The sequence below is a fragment of the Lytechinus pictus genome, chromosome 12 (genome assembly GCF_037042905.1).
Source record: "Lytechinus pictus isolate F3 Inbred chromosome 12, Lp3.0, whole genome shotgun sequence".
NCBI classification, from domain to species: Eukaryota; Metazoa; Echinodermata; class Echinoidea; order Temnopleuroida; family Toxopneustidae; genus Lytechinus; species Lytechinus pictus.
The window spans coordinates 27,557,696-27,576,752 of NC_087256.1; the positions used below are offsets into that span (position 1 = coordinate 27,557,696).

At 36.5% G+C, this 19,057-nt stretch overlaps 1 protein-coding gene across 1 annotated transcript; it reads left to right on the forward strand.

The window, feature by feature from the left end:
• Positions 1-299: 299 nt before the first annotated feature.
• Positions 300-11,806, forward strand: LOC129272671 (ileal sodium/bile acid cotransporter-like). Its single transcript, XM_064107213.1, has 4 exons — positions 300-306; positions 7,132-7,360; positions 7,964-8,205; positions 9,183-11,806. Exons 1-4 carry the CDS (start codon positions 300-302, stop codon positions 9,497-9,499), a joined length of 795 nt encoding a protein of 264 aa, XP_063963283.1. The 3' UTR covers positions 9,500-11,806.
• The last annotated feature ends 7,251 nt before the right edge of the window (positions 11,807-19,057 follow it).

A 19,057-nucleotide genomic window follows, 5' to 3' on the forward strand; every position in this document is an offset into this window, starting at 1 on the left:
ATTACAATACGTGATGAACGCCATGATGTAGACACAGTACCCTTTTGACCACATTGAGAAATGAAGTGGAGTTAAGAGTCGTTCTAAGCTCTTGGAATTTCCTTGATCATCTTGATCATGTTGTCATGGTTGTACTGATCATATTTCAGAAACAAAAATAAGCATTTCCTCATTAAATATCACTTGAAAAACCATTGTCCCAATTACAATTTCCGACTTTTCCGTATCTTGAAATCATTTCCTCTAATATTAATAATAAGTAATACGTCATGCTGTTGAATATTATATTCCAGATACACATGACAAGTATATATAGCAACTCCAACAACAGCCATTGAAAGTAATTTAAAGGTCAAAGTCACAAAATACTTTGACTGCAAATGTCCATTCATATTCAACAAGACAATCCAGTGATTTATATTTACCTTTGTTGAATTATGAATCTTCTAGAAATTCTGTAAAATATGCTGGAGTTATTTTATAGAACAAAATACCTAAAGAAATAAAAAGATGCCCATCTCTTGCCTCTTTAAAAAACAGCTATAAAAAATTCCTTATTGACAACCGCGTAGCCAGGATTTCATTTTGGAGGGGGCGGTAAATGCACGCGAAGCGTGGCAACACTTACAGAGCGCGCGAAGCGCGCTCCCTAGGGGGTGGGTGCAGGGAGGGGGAGTTTCCCCCTCCCTCGCGAAGCGCGGAGCTTTTCGTGTTTCATAAATTAAAATGAAAAGGAGCCGTCTCTCTTGTCTCTAGTACCTATATCAGCTCCAATTCAGTTGACTATATTGTGATTTTGAACCTTGTTTTCATGAACCTTGCTTTCAAAAGTGATTGTATACGCACAAAAAAGGTAATGGAGGAAATTAAAATAATAATAACCCCGCGCAAAGCGCGGAAGCTAAAGCGTTTTATCAATTTTTTTGCCATGAAAAGGGTCCCGAGAAACGAGTATTCTCAAAAATATATTGAATACTTCCCTTGGAAAGATCAGATTTGATTACAAACAATTTAGCGACAGTGCATATCTTTAACTCGCAAAACAGAGGAGAAGAAGTGTATATACCAGGTGGAAGATATTCCTCCCCGCGCAGAGCAATGAAACTCTGAAATTTCAAAGGGCGGACGTTTCATCAAATGCAGATAGGCCTATCTCTAATACCCCATCGGCTCTAATTCAATTGATTTTCTAAGATTATTGAACTTCATTACAAAGAAAATAATGCTCAAAAAGTGATTCTGTGATTTATTGAAATTATATAAAAAAGGATGCCTAATTTCTTTGACTAATCATGAAGCGCTTCATTTTGAAATATAAAGAAACTTAGGTGTCATTCAAAATTTCAAACTGAGGGCGCAAAACATGACAGGAGATGAATGTGCAGGGAAATAACATGAAGTTTAATAGAATTTGATAAAAAAATATTGTACTTTTTTATTTAGTATATACGACACGAATTTTATACCTTCCTCTTTTTAAATCAGGAAACTGTTTGCCCCAAAATTATGGTTGTTTAGTAATGAGCTGAAAAGCGGGAGAAGTTGACTTTATGGAGGTGACGGCAGAAATTGATATAAAGATTTTACCCGCCCGGAACCGACCCGGCCAGAAGTTGCGCGATCAATCAAAAAAAGATAACTTCATATATTTCGGTATAACTTTACTCTAATTCCATGCCCTAATGTATACATTTGAACTTTAACTGGCAAGAAACACATATAGCTGAGGTGGAAAAACAGGGTTAGAGAAAGGGTGGGGGAAACAAAGGAGAACTTCAATATTGTCATTTAACCGCGCGCAGCGCGGAAGCAAAATTCATATTTAGAGCAAGAGTGAAGGAGTTTAATTCTCTTTTGAGAAAAAAAATTATTAAAAAAAAAAAAAAACAAAGCTTCATTTCTTCCCTTTCCTCCCTTCCCTTTTCCTTTTCTCCTCTCTTTTTTCCCTTCTTTTTTTTTCTTTTTGGGGACGTTTTGGGGGGGGGCGACCGCCCCCCTGGCTACGCGCCTGCTTATTGATGCCTATAAATAAATCTGAAAATAAGTTGTAATTGCCTTATCATCCACCCATATACTTAGATGTTTACAGTACATTCTCTCTCTCTCTCTTCTATGATTATTATGATTATATTATGTTCTCGGGAGCCCAGCCTTAGAAAGGCCATTGGCCTATGCTGGCTCCCTCATATTCTCATTTATTATCTTGCTAAATGTATTTCTATTTTTGTATCTTTATTTGTATATATTGTATTCTTTGATTTGTATGTTGTATGTTTTTTAATGAGAATTTCGAATAAATAAATGAAATAAAATGAAATGAAAGTCCACCTCAGAGAAATGTTGATAAGAATCAATAGAGAAACATCTAACAAGCATAACACTGAAAATTTCATCAAAATCGGATGTAAAATAAGAAAGTTATGACATGTTATAATTTCACTTATTTTTCACAAAATAACGATATGCACAATTCAGTGACATGCGAATAAGACAGTCGATGATGTCCTTCACTATTTTTTTTATACATATTTCACAAAAAGGACCAACTTGACTGAACCATATAGTATTAAACAATGATAATCCGGCCCACATGTTCGGAGAGGAAATAATAATTGTTTCACTTGACAATGAGGAGAAAATTTGAATATTTCATATTTCATATAATAAAATACAAAAGAAAAAGTGAGTGGATAACGTCACCGGTATCCTCATTTGCATACCGACCAGGATGTGCAGATAACTGTAAATGTCATAACTTACATATTTCACAAAAAGGACCAACTTGACTGAACCATATAGTATTAAACAATGATAATCCGGCCCACATGTTCGGAGAGGAAATAATCATTGTTTCACTTGACAATGAGGAGAAAATTCGAATATTTCATATTTCATTTAATAAAATACAAAAGAAATAGTGAGTGGATGACGTCACCGGTATCCTTTTTTTTTTTTTTTTTTTTTTTTTTTTTTTTTTTTTATAATTCTGTTTTTATTATTTAAATTGAAATAAATCACAAAATTTACAAATGATTAATAGGTGATTGCAAATCACATAAACACAATTTAGTTACACAAAAAAATAACAACCATAATAATAATTAAAAAAAAAACCTACCCACTTATCCTCCCCCGCCCCCCCCCCCAAAAAAAAGGAATGTGGCAATGTGTTTGGTAAATAAAGTAGACAAAGCAAAATATACAAGCTATGATTATATGAAGTGGTTTCCAAACAACTATTCATAGGATTAAAAAGCACAACTGGTTATCCAAGACGACATAATTATAGAGGTTTTTAAACAAATACTAGTAAGTATATCAAGGTGACTGAGATACAAGTTGCATGAAAAAATAAGATCTGATGTCTACAACCATATAACCAATACAGTGCAGTATTATTAAAAAATGGGACACTAAACCTGTTATATAAAATATACAGTGTTAGTTATCGTGTAACCTGCTGACATTTTTGACAACCAAATTATAAGGTGAATCGCCACTTCTTAAAGTGAGCAGGCAACTTATTTTTTTTCTTAGCTATCAAATATTCCAAGTCTTGTTGTTTTTTAACAAATGTTTTAAAAAGAGCAAAACTTGGAGGATTATTCTTAAATTTACATGTATGAATATAATACTTCAAAAGTAAAAAAAGGTATGAAATGAACTTATCAGTTGAGAGTCCGAACATTTTTTCAAAATTAGAACCATTTATTTGAACATTATTTTGGGAAATTTTCGTTAAAAGGGATTGCCAAATAGGAATTACCCTTTCACATTCGCAAAACAGGTGGATAATTGTTTCCTCACTTTTATCACAGAAAACACAATTGGGTGAATCCTTAGATTTAATCTTATACAAAAAATCATTTAATGCTATGGCTTTATGAAAAATCTTAAAATAGAATGATCTTAATTTAGTATCAATGGTACAAAAAAAATTTGTGTAGTGTACCTTTTCCCAATCGATAGATACTGGTATTGGTAAACGTTCATCCCAATAAGTGTATCTTTTGTCAGGTGTGTGTGATCCCCTAAATAAAATGTATGAATGTCTAGGGACTTTTTTATAACTCAACAATTTATGTACAATTGTTTCATGAACACCAATAATATCAGGGTCAAAACTCACTAACCATTCTTCCGGGATGCACTTAATTAAAAAATTATATTTCCTTCTGTCTGTTTCGGGGATTCCAAAATCTAACACAAGCTCTTCAAAGAGTTTGTGACCTAAAAGAGGAGGATTAAATAAGTCAGATAACATTAATACATTTCTCTCATGCCACATTGAATAATTAAGATACTGTTTAGATTTTGAACGAATTAATTTGTTATACCACAGGAGTTGACAACCACTCAAATCTGAAAATTTGTTACCATAAAATTCGACAGCAGCTTCCTCCCTAAATGAATACCACATTCTCAATGCTTCAGCTAATTGTATATTACCAAGACTGTTTAAAATGCTCTCAGGAGCATGAGATTTCCACAAAATTTGAATATCATGATTAAATTTGTCTAAAAAGGCTACTTCAATCTTTTTCCATGGAGCATCAAAATTCTCATCCAATAGGTGTTTTACCCAGACCATTTTTTGAGCACATGCAAAAGAAAAAGGGTCAATCATTTTAAGTCCAGCCTGAGTATAATCATTACACATTATCTTACGTTGAACTCTATCCTTGCCTCCATTCCAAATAAATTTAAAAAATAATTTATTTAATTCTTTAAAAAAGGCTCTGGGTAATTTAACAGAAAGAACAGAAAAAAGATAGATTAACTGTGGCAAAATAAGAGTTTTGACAACACAGATTCTACCAATTAGAGAAAGGTTTCTAGTTCGCCAGCAGTTTAAAGTTTGCTCCATTCTTTTTAGTTTCTCTTTATAATTTAACTCATAAATTTGTGCAACATTGAGAGATAAAACTACCCCTAAACATTTAAATTGCGAAGCCTTCCAAGAAACACCACAGTTTATGTAAGGGAAATGTTGATTACCCTTCTTAGAACCTATCCATATTGCTTCAGTTTTGCTAAAATTAATTTTGCAACCAGAAAAACGACCAAATTTCTGCAAGGTTTCAAAAAGCTCAAAAAAAGAATTATCAGAACCATTTAAAAAGCATACCGAATCATCAGCAAAAAGAGATATTTTAACATCTTCATTTTCAAGTGGGATACCTCTAATAGCATTGTTTTGTCGGACTGATATTGCCATTATCTCTATCACAAGTAAAAATGTGCAGATAACTGTAAATGTCATAATTTTCTTATTTTTACATCCGATTTTGATGAAATTTTCAGTGTTATGCTTGTTAGATTTTTCTCTTTTAAGTCAAATCAACTTTGCATGTTGGATTTTTCTCTTTTTATTCAAATCAACTGTTTGTTTGGGTGGACTTGTCCTTTAAGAAAAAGATTTTTAGCACTGGCGTAGACAAGGAATGACTCCGACCCCTTCCGTCAATTGGCGAAAACATATACATCATACATGTATAGGCCTAACAAAAGGAAAACTGGCACTTGTTATACATTCGCATCGTCTTTGTTTTTGTCACACGTGGTCTAAGCCTATAATTGGTCAACAACCAGTTGGTACTAACCATTTGGTCGAAATGCTTTTTAGCCCTTTACCTTTGTATAAGGACCTTTTCACACGTGAATTTTGAATCATCATTCAGTTCAGTTTCAGTTTTGGTTTATTTTCATATCTCATAAAATATCAAATACAATGTAACGTCCATCGAAAGACAGTAAATCATTGATAATAAAATAATACATCACCATAATTCATAATAAATCAGACAAATGTTATACAATTGAACGTTTGGATTGGAGACAGATATATCAATAAGATGAGAATATGAAGGGCAAACTATTTAAAAAGCAGAGCTTGTAATTTATAGTTTCCCTATTAAGAAAATTATAAGTAATTGTCAACTTGTTTTAATATCAATATGTTACAAGAAAAGAAAGTGTAAGAGAGAGAAAAAATATATATATATTTCCTATAAAAAAAAACGAGAGAAAGAAGGAGAATCACTATTGTAATGATGATTGCAGGCGTTTGTTATTCTAATCATGTTCTAGTTTGGTTTCACACGTGCTAAAATTCGTCATTAGCCTTATTTTTCACTGGAATCATCATTCAAATTACGATTTTTTTTTTCCGTGTGAAAGAGCGGTAATTTTCAGTTAAGCGATACGGCGCGTAACATTCAGCAGTAAATAGTTGCGCCAATAACAACATGTAGTCTACATTAGAGGGACTGCTTATGAAATAGATTTTCTTTCATTTGACAAAGTAAGAAATGGTAAGAAGAAAAAGTGGAAACTGATCCAACTGGGCATTAGACTAAAGGAAAATTAGACTGAGTGGACATAGACCCAAGTGTATTGTAGACCCAAAGGCAATTGGACCAAGCTCCGAGACCAAACTTCGGCTTCTTTAGGACAAAAATGTTATTTTGCATCACTTTATTGAACAAAAAGCAATAAAGGAACAAGATATAAAAGAACAATATCGATACATTTTATACATTGATGGATATATAAGAAAAGAGAGCCCAGGACATGGTCGCATTACTGACACAGGCATGGCATATTAAACATAAAGTATTAAACAGGGGCATAAAGTACCAGAGGAGTCACTGAAAAGAAAATATATTAATTTTAAGACAGATACATTATTTCTGTTTTTCCCTTTCCATTTTCCCCCTATTTTTCTCTTGGTCATTATTTTTTTTTCGGGAGGGGGGTGGCTTTCACGACCAAGAAAAAAAAGAGAGAACAGGAAAGAAAAGGAAAAAGAGATGGGTGAAATATGATATTATTTTCTCAATTTTATGTCAAAATCTATCACAAAATATGATTTTTTTTAAATAAAAAAGGTCGTAATTTTGGCTCAGTCGCTACACTCTCTCACTACTTTTTATAAATTTTATGCGACACACCATATATAGCCCCCTTATTTTTTTGGCTCATTACGCCACTGGGGATACCACCATCTGTAAACCAGTGCTGATCGGTTTCGTGTCGGTTTCGGTATGGTGACTGGGCATATTATTATTTTTCTTTATCGTGCACTAACCTCAATCATAATATGATCTCTTTGCTTCCCTCATCCTCTAGGGGGATACCTGAGTAATACCCTCAGCGTCCTACTCGATGCCGACTACGTTCTCAGCCTGACGATGACGTTCTGTTCCAACATCCTCGCGATGGGCATGATGCCCTTGAATCTCTTCATCTACACGACCAGGCTGACGGACGATAACGAGTCGTTGAACACGCCATTCGGCGAGATCGCCATCCAGCTCGTCATCCTTATCATACCTATTGGCATCGGGATGATCATTCGGTGGGTAGAGGACGACGATGGTGCATGACGATGGTTATGATGATGATGATAATGGTGGTGGTGGTGATGATGATGATGATGGTGAAGATGGTGATAATGATGATACCGTTGATCATAATGACTGATTAAGATGATGATGGAGATGATAGGCATGATGATGAGAATAATGATTTGTGTAATGATGATAAAGATAATGGCGATAGTGAAGGGGGTGGCGATGATGGTGGTTATATGATGATGATGAAAACGATGACGATGTCAATAATGATGTTGATGGTGATAAAGATAATGATGATGAGGATGATGATGACTGACGCTGAGGATGCTTGTGATGATAACGATGATTGTGATTATGATGATGATGACGGTGATGATAACGATGACGATTATAATGATGATAATGAAGACGATAATGAGGATGTCTGATGATGATGTCTATGATGAAGAAGATGTTGGCGATGATGATGATTGTATTGATGGGTGCGATGACTATCAAAGGAATTAAAGGAAAACCTGCTAGTAATAGATCCGAGAACTTTCGGTACGAGGACTATATTTTTTCCCATTTTCACCCCCCCCCCCTCCCCATTTTCTTCATTGCAGGTATAAATGGCCTAAACTTCAGGAGAAGGCCATGAAGTTACTCAAACCTGTCTCGACCATTGTTCTAGCAATCACGCTCGCCACGAGTCTCCCGTTCCAACTCTACATCTTCGACGCTCCCTGGAACGTTTACCTGGCGGCCTTCTTGCTGCCGTTGTGTGGCGCTTTTTGCGGTAGCGTCATCGCCAAGATTACGTGCATCAAGCCCAATGCAGCTATTGTCACGATATCGTTAGAAACAGGTACGGTGCTTAAGGTCCGGGGGTTCATGAAACTTGTTTGTCCGATAAGAACAATGAAAAGAGCTACTTAAATTGTGGGATATCATTGACTAGCACCAAACTTATCCTCAATATTGTGCATTCCGTTAGTAGGCAATTATTTACTTTAAAAAAACTGAGAAGTGAAACGAACAATAAAATTCAGCCAGAGGAAAAAAATTAAAGGGAGAAAATAAGCGAGAAATAGGGATGATGACCATTGTTATTGTCTCGCCTCCATGACAGATGGAGACTATAGGCGCCGCTTTTCCGACGGTGGCGGCGGCATCGTCAACATTGAAATTTTATTCAGGCTTAAGTGTTTGAAATGTCATAACTTAAAAAGTATATGGACCCTTTTCATGAAACTTGGACATAAGAGTAATCAAGTATCACTGATCATCTTGCACGAGCTTCAGGTCACATGACTAAGGTCATATAGGTCATTTTTATGGTCAATGAACTTTGAACGGCCTTTAAAAAAAAATATAATTATTCATCTTAGCTGTCAAAGTCAGCTCTACTGCTATCTTTAATTGCATAATGTAGGTCAGACTGCCAGAGGCGTTCCACTTGTGTAAAATCAGAGCTTTGTTAAAATTTTTGCTTGCAAAGAAAGAAAAGTGTTGATTATTTTTCTCTCTCTCCATTAATCGTAATTTATAAGGCCTTAATTGCTATCATGAAAAAGGAAGAGAGATTCCAATAGGCATATTTAAAAATGATATCCAAAATCAATGCATCGACTTTCTAAAGATAATCAAACTCTATGCATTTTACCGTAATGAAGTTTGGCTAATGGAATATGTATGTCTTTTCGTTTCTTATTCTTTCATTATTTTTACACTTTTCTTTAATTCATTGTCTTCTTTAATGCTCCTTTCTATTTTCCTCTGTTTCTTCATTTTTTCTTCTTTCCGCTTTAACCAAACATCCGTCACTTTTTCTGATTTCTCCAGGCGTCCAGAATGCTTTGATGGCCAACAGCATCATCGTCCTCTTCTACCCGAAGCCCGAGGCGGAGCTGGCGGCCCGCGTCCCATTCCTCATCTTCCTCATGACGCTCTTCGAAGGGATCCTCATCGCGGCCATCTACCTCCCTTACAAGCACTTCTGCAAGAAACCCGACGATGAGGTGGACGACGAGGAGAAGAAGATCAAGGATGAGAAGATGAAGGAGGTGTATTCACCAGAGGAGATGAAAGAGAAGAAGGGCGGTGACGGAGGACATACAACAGAGAGCGCCTACGAAAATCCGGCCTTCCAAAAGAATTGAAACAACTATCGCGTGGTCCAATATTATCAACCGCGCGCCTATTATTTTTCGTATATCCTTCAATATTCAAGGATGTGGAGCGCTTTCATTCAAATTGAAGTCTTTCCTTTTACAATCAGAGTTGACGACATTGCACAATTTCAAAAAACCCTTCTAGAAACGAAGTAACATAACTAGGGCATAAATGCGAGCGATAATTTTGAGGCCATCTCAAATTTCATCTTATAATTGCGTTTAAGCGTCTATGAAAATGGTGATTATGATGATTATGATGGTAAGGATGACGACAATATGAAAAAATATGATCGTTTTCTTTTCCAAAATCTGCCAAAAACGATTACAATACAAGCACCCCAAATTGGGAAAAAATATGAAAATCTTACAGAATCCTAAAGCTAGAAAGAGTAATAAATTTTAATATTGAATATGAATATTGTTTTATTATGTTTGATAGTTCTTGCAACAATTCATTCTCACAAAGCGAAGAGGTAAAAGAAAACAACAAAAGCAAAAAGCATGTAGCTAGAATTATCACTTTAATTAATTGAGATGCTTTATTACTGTCCAACATTTTCAGATCAAACAATAAGATTGGACCATGTCTTCATTATAGTGTGTGAAAACCCTTCAGAGAATTCTGAGAGCATTTGAAGACAGTGTATTTTCTTTATATTTTGTTTTAGGTAAGTAAGGTTCATGTTACTTCTAAATGAGGCGGGGCACCTTTTGGAAAGGTGGACACAATTTAGGGCAAGAGGGGTAGGGTATGTGTGCCCCCCCCCCCCCTGTGTCCATTCGCAACTGATCAAGTGTAAGTTCACAATTTTCTATGAGGGATTTATATATATAGTATATATTTTTTGTAGATTGTAATATGTATAATAAGTTTGAAGTGCCATAGAATTAAGAAATATGATATCTAGAAAGTGCTGCTGGGACTTAGGGGAAAAGACCTTGATGAATCAATAGTCGTCTTTATGACTTAACAGTATTAAACAGTAATTATAAAGTCTGACAATATCAGATTTAATGCAAATTTAAAAGTGTGATATTGATGTTAAGCATCTTTTTCAAATCACCTTTCTTTGGGATGCATTTTACTGACATCATAAACTAATATCGCCAGATTCAAGAGTTGTTGGGGGATTACTTTTATATCTTACTTTCGTATTGAATTAATTGTACCATTTCTGGATGGAATGGAAGTGACAGTCCTTTGGAATGGTGAAACGTTTTGCTAAGATACGTATGGTTGGTGGAGACGGATTGTTATTAAATCAGAAGTCTTTACATTGAGAATGTCAATATTTTACATTTTTATTAAAAAACATTGATTTTCAGAACTTATTTTCTTTTAAATATCTTTAAATTGGAAAAGATGAAATATGTGGACAATTATGACCCTTTCTACTTGTTTACGGTCATATTTTCAAAGTCATGCATTTAATTATTGAGCTGAAGTATGAAGGGAGTAATGACTGTTGCAAGAAGTTGTCATTTGATTATGTACTATATAGGACAGATTATGTACTATATAGGACAGATTATGTGAACTTATTCAAGATATGTTAAATTCTTATGATAAATATAAAAATATACCACGGCTGAAAAAAAGAACAAGGTAAAAGAAATGAAATTAAAGTAGAAGAAATTGTCAAACTTTAATGGTAATATCATTTATCAACAAAACTTACAAAAATTTGAATGTGAAGTACAAAGATCATGGCATGTCATTGAAAACAATGAAAATGTCTTTAAAACAATTTATTCTAAATAAAATTAGCTAAATTTTCTGTTTCCCTATCCATGATTAAGAAAAAATAATTATACCATACACTTATATAATTGATTGAGATACGTAGAATATACAAAGTGACATTGTGAAATGAAGAAAATTAAGGATACCCCTCACCCCCCCCCCCCCCATATGTGTTTATAGCATGATTTCAAGTCAAAACGGGTAGGAAGATAAATTCTAACAAGAAAATAATAATACATTAATACTTTTGACAAAATCATTATCTGACACAACTGTCTGACACTCATTCCTACTACCATTGAATTTGTAATACCAATGTATTTTCGAAATGTAAGAAATATGTATTTATGATTGAAGTTATGAATGGAAATGAAAATTAAATATATTGATTATACAGATCATTTATCTCTTATCACATGTGAATTTGTCATAATTGTTAAAAATCTTCTGTCTCTTTTTTTTTCTTCTGATGACATCCCCTATATATTGACATTAAGCTGATAAAAAAATGTATATAAATACTGTATGCAGGATTGAGCACAATTTTTTTTATAAAAATCAGAAAAATAAACAATTATTACCTTTGTTCTCTGTGAAAATATTAATAATTTGCAAATCAATATCAAAATTTTCTGCTGCAAGACCATTCGGACTGGATATTAGGGGCGAGACTTCGACAGCCATGCATCTTGTTGAAGTGATGATGTCATTAGTCTTTTCTGGATGGATCCAAAATAGGCAGCAGGGGGTCAGAGCAAAGAACTTATATCGTTGACAGCCATTAGGATATGAGACATTTGGGCAACTAAATAATATTTCTTCTAAAAGTCCCAGTGGTGTTTAAAGAAGATTCAAAACTGTTGAGAAGCAGTTGCCATGGTTATGAATGATTGTATTTGTAACATCCCTACCCGTCCTCGACAAGTCCCCCTCCCACAGTGGTCAACAGTCTTCTACTTGACTGTATTAACCCGTTGAATACTGAATTCTGTCATTCCCATAGACTATGTACAGGTATCACCTGGTTCCAGTTGGCAATGGTTAATAATGGACTTGTCTCCATATATCTTCTGAAAGTCGAGTGTAACACTTGAAGAAGATTTAGGATTGTTATGCAGCTGCAAAGGTGATGAACAATTAAGACATCCCTTCCCTGTATTCTAAAAATTCCCTCGAACGGTGGTCTTTGATTCTACATACTCAACGTCCTTCTGCTTGACTGAAATAATGGTGGACTCATCCCCATATTTTTTATCAAAGTCGAGGTAATGCTTGACGATTTAATATTGCCATGGTAATGAATGATCGAGACATCGCACTACTGCACCCTACAGATCCCCTCCAACAGCGGTCTTGGATTCCACGTACTCGACAGCCTTCTGCTTGACTGCATTAATGGTCGACTCGTCTCCATATTTCTTCTCAAAGTCTAGGTAGCGTTTGAAGAAGAACTTGACCTTCTTGGCGGAAAGTTTCAAGTGGATCACCCTCTCAAAGAGGTGTCTGAAAAAAAAACAAGAATCAGTTAAAAAAATAGATCAGAGATGAATTATCATGAATTAAATATAATTATCATGAATTTAATACTAGCCACTGGGCACCAACACCAAATTTCAAAAAAAATATATATTAAAAAAATTAAATAAAAGGAGAGAATTTCATCAACATGTGGCATCTGACAGGTTGTCGGATCGCACAACATTTCTTGGATATGATTTGCTGAGAGCCATTGGTGTCTGACTTTTACTATGGTAACTATCACATAATGACAACTTGTCAGTTTGTCTGTGCTGAAAGATTTCATAGGATAGTCGCCTGAAGAGTGGAAAACATGGCTCCAATAACAGAGTACATAATGGAGTTTCTTTCCCATTGAAATGGGAGGGTGGATTGATCTTTTGAGATTCATGACTTGGGTTAAGACGTGACGTCATTTGATGAGTCATCATAACCAAAAAAAAAGGATTTATCCTTAAAAAAAAAAAAATTATATTGTACTGTTGTATTTACTACTGCTACTAAAACTACTTCTACTACTACTACTACTACTACTACTAGTGCTACTAAAGCTACATCATCTCCTCCTCCTCCTGCTGCTACTACTTCTACTGCTACTACTACTTCTAATACAACTTCTACTACTCCTGCTACTGCTACTACTACTACTACTACTGCTACTACTACTACTAGCGCTACTAATATCAACATCATTTACTGCTACTACATGTAGTACTACTACTACTACTACTACTACTACTACTACTACTACTACTACTATACTACTACTATTGCTGCTGCTGCTGCTGCTGCTGCTGCTGCTGCTGCTGCTGCTGCTACTACTACTACTACTACAACTTCTACTACTAGTGCTACTAAAGCTATAACTGCTACTAATGTCATCTACTACTACTACTACTGCTACTGCTGCTGCTGCTGCTGCTGCTGCTACTTCTACTACTGCTGCTACTACTACTACTGCTACTACTACTACTACTACTCCTACTACTGATACTGCTACTACTACTACTACTACTACTACTTGTGCTACTAATATCATCATCATCTACTACTACTAGTAATACTACTACTACTACTATACTACTACTACTACTGCTGCTGTTGCTGCTGCTGCTGCTGCTGCTGCTACTACTACTACTACTACTACTACTACTACTATCATCATCATCATACCTGGATGCATTAGTGTATCCCTGTTTAATAGTAAGATCAAGATAGATGGACCAGATGTCTGTCCTCTTTGGGTAGTTACTAAGAATGTTTTCAAACATTGTCTTTCCTCTCTCTGGCTCGGCATGCCGGTACTCCAGCTGGGCAAACTTCACAATCACACCAACATCTGTCAAATGCAAAGGTTGGAATGTAATCAAGTTTGCACTAGTCAATATCAAATATTATAACAATAATAACAATTTAATATTTATACAGTGCACATACATGTATCTGTGGATGACATTGAACAACTTGAACAATCCAAAACAAAAATGAAATCAATAAATGAAATTCAATAAAAATAAAATAATCACCTCCTTATAGAGTAGTATGTCATACTGTACCATGGATATAAAGGTGTACAAACAATCGCTTCATTGCAATGACCATTCAAGTCTGTCACTGCATGCACATTTTTTGAAAACATTGACCATAAACCAATCAGAATGCTAATTGCAACTCAGAATGTTTTCACAATTTTTTCTTCATGCTTTCCCTTCCTACTCCACTGTAGCCTCCACCTATACTTCCTCTTCACTATTTCCTTCTCTTTGTCCTATCTGCCTCTCCTTTGAATTCATTCTTGGATGATGACAATCCCCATCTCATTTTAAATTTATTCCTCCTTATTCATACCCCGTTCTTCTTCCCGTTCCCATTCCCTTCTCCCTCACTTTTAACTTACGTTCTTTCTGTACCACGGGTTTGAAGCTTCTCTGCATGAGTCGTCTAGCCTGATCATGCTTCTTTCTACTTGTTTTCCTTCTTCTCTCTCCATGCAACCTCCTTTTCTACTCTTCCTCCCATCCTCATCTTTTATCTTTCACCTCACCTTCAAATCCATTCTTTTTTTTACTTCTTCTTCTCCTCTTGCTCCTCCTTTTTCTTTTTCTTTTCCCTGTCTCCTCCATCAAAACGTCTTCCTCAGTCCTACCTTTTCCCCTTCTCCTCTCTCTTTCCCTTTCTAATCTTGTTTTTTTCAATTTTAACTTTATCCACCCTTCTCTACATTTTCTCCCCTTCCCCTTCTCCCTCCTCTCAACTTACGTTCTTTCTGTACCAGACTCTTGAAGCTTCTCTGCCTGAGTCGTCTAACCTGATCATGCTTTCCATTTTTCATTCTCCTCTTCCTCCTTCTTTTCCTCCTCTTTCTCCTCCTCCTTCCTCTTCTTATTTTTCTTCTTCTTAATCTTCTCCTCTCCATTTTTTCCTACTCTTTCTTCTCCTCCTCATCAGTGTCATCATCCTCCCTCCCTCCTCGTCTTATTTTTCTTTTTCTTCTTTATCTTCCCCTTCTCTCTTCTTTCCCTACCCTTTCTCCTCCTCCACCTAATCATCATCCTCCCCTCCTCTAAACTTACGTTCTTTCTGTACCAGACTCTTGAAGCTTCTCTGCATGAGTCGTCTAGCCTGATCGTGCTTCCCATTCTTTATGAGGAAGGTTCCAAACCCAGTCCATACTTCAGGCTCAAACTTGAACCTCTTCACCATCGTCTCATACAGCTGCTCAGCCGGCTGCAGTGGACAAGAAAGTATTCAAGACAATCAAAGGTTATATGCAAATGCATATGTATAGGCAGTGGCAGATCCAGCCTGTGCCCACCCCCCCCCCTTTGAAAGCCATAATCAAAATTTTTAATGTAAATATGCCGTTCTAACAGAAGAGTGCCCCCCCCCCTTTTGAAAGTCACAGCACATATTTTTATAGGGGATATGTCAGTCATAATACACAACTGAGGACTTTTTTTTGCTTGTCAAATTTTTCTCGGGCAAATGTGCCCTCCCCCCTTTGGAAAATCCTGGATCCTCCCCTGTGCATAGGAGTGACGATGATCTGACTGGTTAAGGGGACATCAAAGGTCACATGGTGGATTACCGGTATATACTTTGAAATACATCTTTCTTGTGATATGCAATGCACAAACTTATTTATTTGTAGTAGTGCGCAACCCCTTAGCATGATGAAGTATGCAGCAATTCCCTCTACACCAAACTCAACTGGAGAATGAAGTGCATATATTCTCCAGGGGGTGTTTCACAAAGATTTCAGTATGACTTAAGTCGCCCTTAAATGCTGATGTGTACATGTACATGATATGCAATGAGCGATCTTATTGATAGATAGGCAGTAGTGCGCATCCTCATGACACGATCTGACCAATGCGGTCAAGCCTTTCATACCGTACGCAACTCGGTATTTAAGTGCAACTCTAAGTCATTCTTAAATCTTTGTGAGACACCCCCCCGGAAGTCATTCACACGCTACTTTTTGAGGGGAGGAGCCCATGTCTTTGTACCAATGCTGATGAGGGGAACAACATTACCACTTACCCCAGTCTTGTCGGTTCTGACATAGATACTGACGAGCTGTTGAAAGACTTTGATCGGTTCACACTGCTGGAGCGCCCTCTGGAAGACGGCAACCACTTCCTCTTCCGTCCCGTACAAGTTCTCCAGGTTCAGATACGCCACCCATACGTTCAATTTCTCCTGCTCTTCTCTGTGTTAGTTAAGTTAAAGAATAGTAAAGTTCACATTATCATATATGACTTAATGAGACACGTTAAATGCAATGGCCCATATTCTAAAGTCTAAAATCATGGAGAGCCAAAAATGTCAAAATTGTATTTACATTTTATGTTTCGAATGTTAATTTTGGTATATCCTCATGATCTGCTGGTGAAAAACACTGGTTTAGTTATCACTCCCAGACAATGACTTGATAGTTGAATGTGCTGAATTCAATTAAATTCAATTCAAGGTTTATTAAAAAACAGGAGTCACAGCCAAATGGCTGAATTGGTCACGTATACAGAGTACAAACAATTAAAAGACTCATTACACACTTCAAACATGAAAAAGCAGTAACCTTTGTAAAAACTGACATGAGAAATATGTGTATAGGCAAGAATACTTAGGCAATGAAAATTTATATACATGTACATAAGATAAATGACTATGAGGAAGTGGTAAATTAAGAATAAAAAAATTAAGAGTAGAAAAATTCCAACCTTGGCTCTGACAGATTTGTTTCACCATTGGCTATCTATAGTTAGACCTCAACTTTAGACCAGAGCTTAAATTAACCAGAGTTCAGAATACAGGCCAATGCAAACAATTCATTCCATGGTCCTACCCACTTGGTTGCAATCATAGTCTACTTAAACAGTTCCAAATTTCATCCCTAATTTTCATCAATATTTCATCATCATATCATCTCATTATTTCTTTCCATCGCATTACCACGATCATTAACATAGTTGGACAACCAAAACCACCAAGTAACACATAATGGAATAAAGCAAAGCAGTGAGAATAACCCTATCAAAATTGAGCTTCTGAGTCTCACCAACTTTTCATTCTCAATGACACGAGACAAAGAAATAGACCAAGATGAAACATCTGTCACACAAGCACTATCTCTCTCTCCCTACCCCATTGCTTCCCCGTGTCCTTACCTCTTTATCCCTCCCTCCCTCCCCACTTCCTTGCTCCTCTGCCTTTCCCCCTTCCATCTCTCCCTTTCTCCCTCACTCTTCTTCCTGTTCCCCTTCTCTTCTTCCCCTCCTTCCACATCCCTCCCTCCAGTGGCGGACCTGACCCGGAGGAGACAATGATTGGAGGGGCACTGTATTGTTTTGTGAACAATGCTGTGCCCCTCCCAATGCTTCGTCTCCTCCGGGTCACGGTCCGCCACTGCCTCCCTCCCCTACTAACTCATGTCCCTGTTTCCCTCCCTCCCTTCCCAGGCATGATATTCCCTTCTGAAAAAAATCATCTGAAAAATAGCTACGGGTCACTATTAAAGTCACCGCCGAAGTCCGAGGCTTCCCGGTCGGGATTACAAGCTCTTTCATAGTAAAGAAATTGAAAGTGATTTTCAAAGGCGAGTCTGCATGATAGTTTTATCATTTGACTTTAAAAAGCATTAAAAAAACAGCATGAAATTGTTCTTGGGCAAAGGATTTTACGTTAAAAAAAAGAAATTTGAATAAAATATATATATATTTTTTAATCCCTTCCCCTTCTTCCCTCCCTCACTCACTCCCGTCCATTCTATCCTCCCTCATTCCCTCCCTCTTCCTGCCCTTTCCCTCCCCCTCCATCCTTCCCTACCCATCCCTCCCTCCTTCTTTCCCACTCCCCTTCCTCTCCTACCTGAAATTGATGGTTTTCAGAGCACGCTCTGCAATAGCCCTGGCCTTCTCTATGTCCACCGAGTTCAGGTAAAAGGCCATGTAACGGATCCAGGCGAGGGAGCTGTTCGGGGAGCTTGCAACGAGACGATCAAAATCCTCCGGAGTTTCCGGTGGCCTGTTGGCATCCATCAGGGCTTGCTCGGTCTGGAGAAAGGAAAACAATGTCAACATTTCATTTCTTAGGTCTACTTCCACCCTCCTGTTATGGCTGTGAAGAATACTGCTGGAACAAACACTCAGTTTGGTTTTCAAATCACAAGACAGTAATCTAGAAATAATTTCATAATGCTGTTTGTAAGTTTACACACAACTATGGATCCTTTCTTGCGCTGAAAGATCTCCAAATAGCTGACTAAGCACCTAAGAATATGTTCCACTCATGCTTACCTTACGAACATAAACTAATAATAATAATAATAACGCAGTTCTTGTATAGCGCATATCACATTATGTCATAATGTCCCTATGCGCTTCCAAAGGACTCGGATATAAGGTATGGATTATTATGGATATTAGGTATAACTAGGTATGTTTTATGGGGGGGGGGGGCAAGGTGAAAAGTTAGTGTTGTTGTTCTTACCTTATACAAGACATCTTCTTGGGCCATAGCCTCTTCTTCCAAATCCTTTCTGCTTTTCTTGGCTGGTGGCTACAAAAAATATAACAAGTTTTAATTTGTAGGTCTGTACTTTTTTTTATTTCAAACAATTTACACAGCACAAATAGATAATAATAATAATCAACATTATTTGTATAGCGCTTATCACAAAACGTCTCTAAGCGCTTAGGAAAAAATAGAAAGAGAGAAGGAATTTCAGCAAAAAACTAAATTGTATAGTTCAAAGTAGACTGCAGACAGTTGAGGGGCTT

Bases quoted from the DNA above. Each gene is read 5' to 3' on its own strand.
- LOC129272671 (XM_064107213.1), top strand. The intron at 7,361-7,963 runs GTGGGTAGAGGA...TCTTCATTGCAG, and splicing joins GGCATCGGGATGATCATTCG to GTATAAATGGCCTAAACTTC. The intron at 8,206-9,182 runs GTACGGTGCTTA...TGATTTCTCCAG, and splicing joins CACGATATCGTTAGAAACAG to GCGTCCAGAATGCTTTGATG.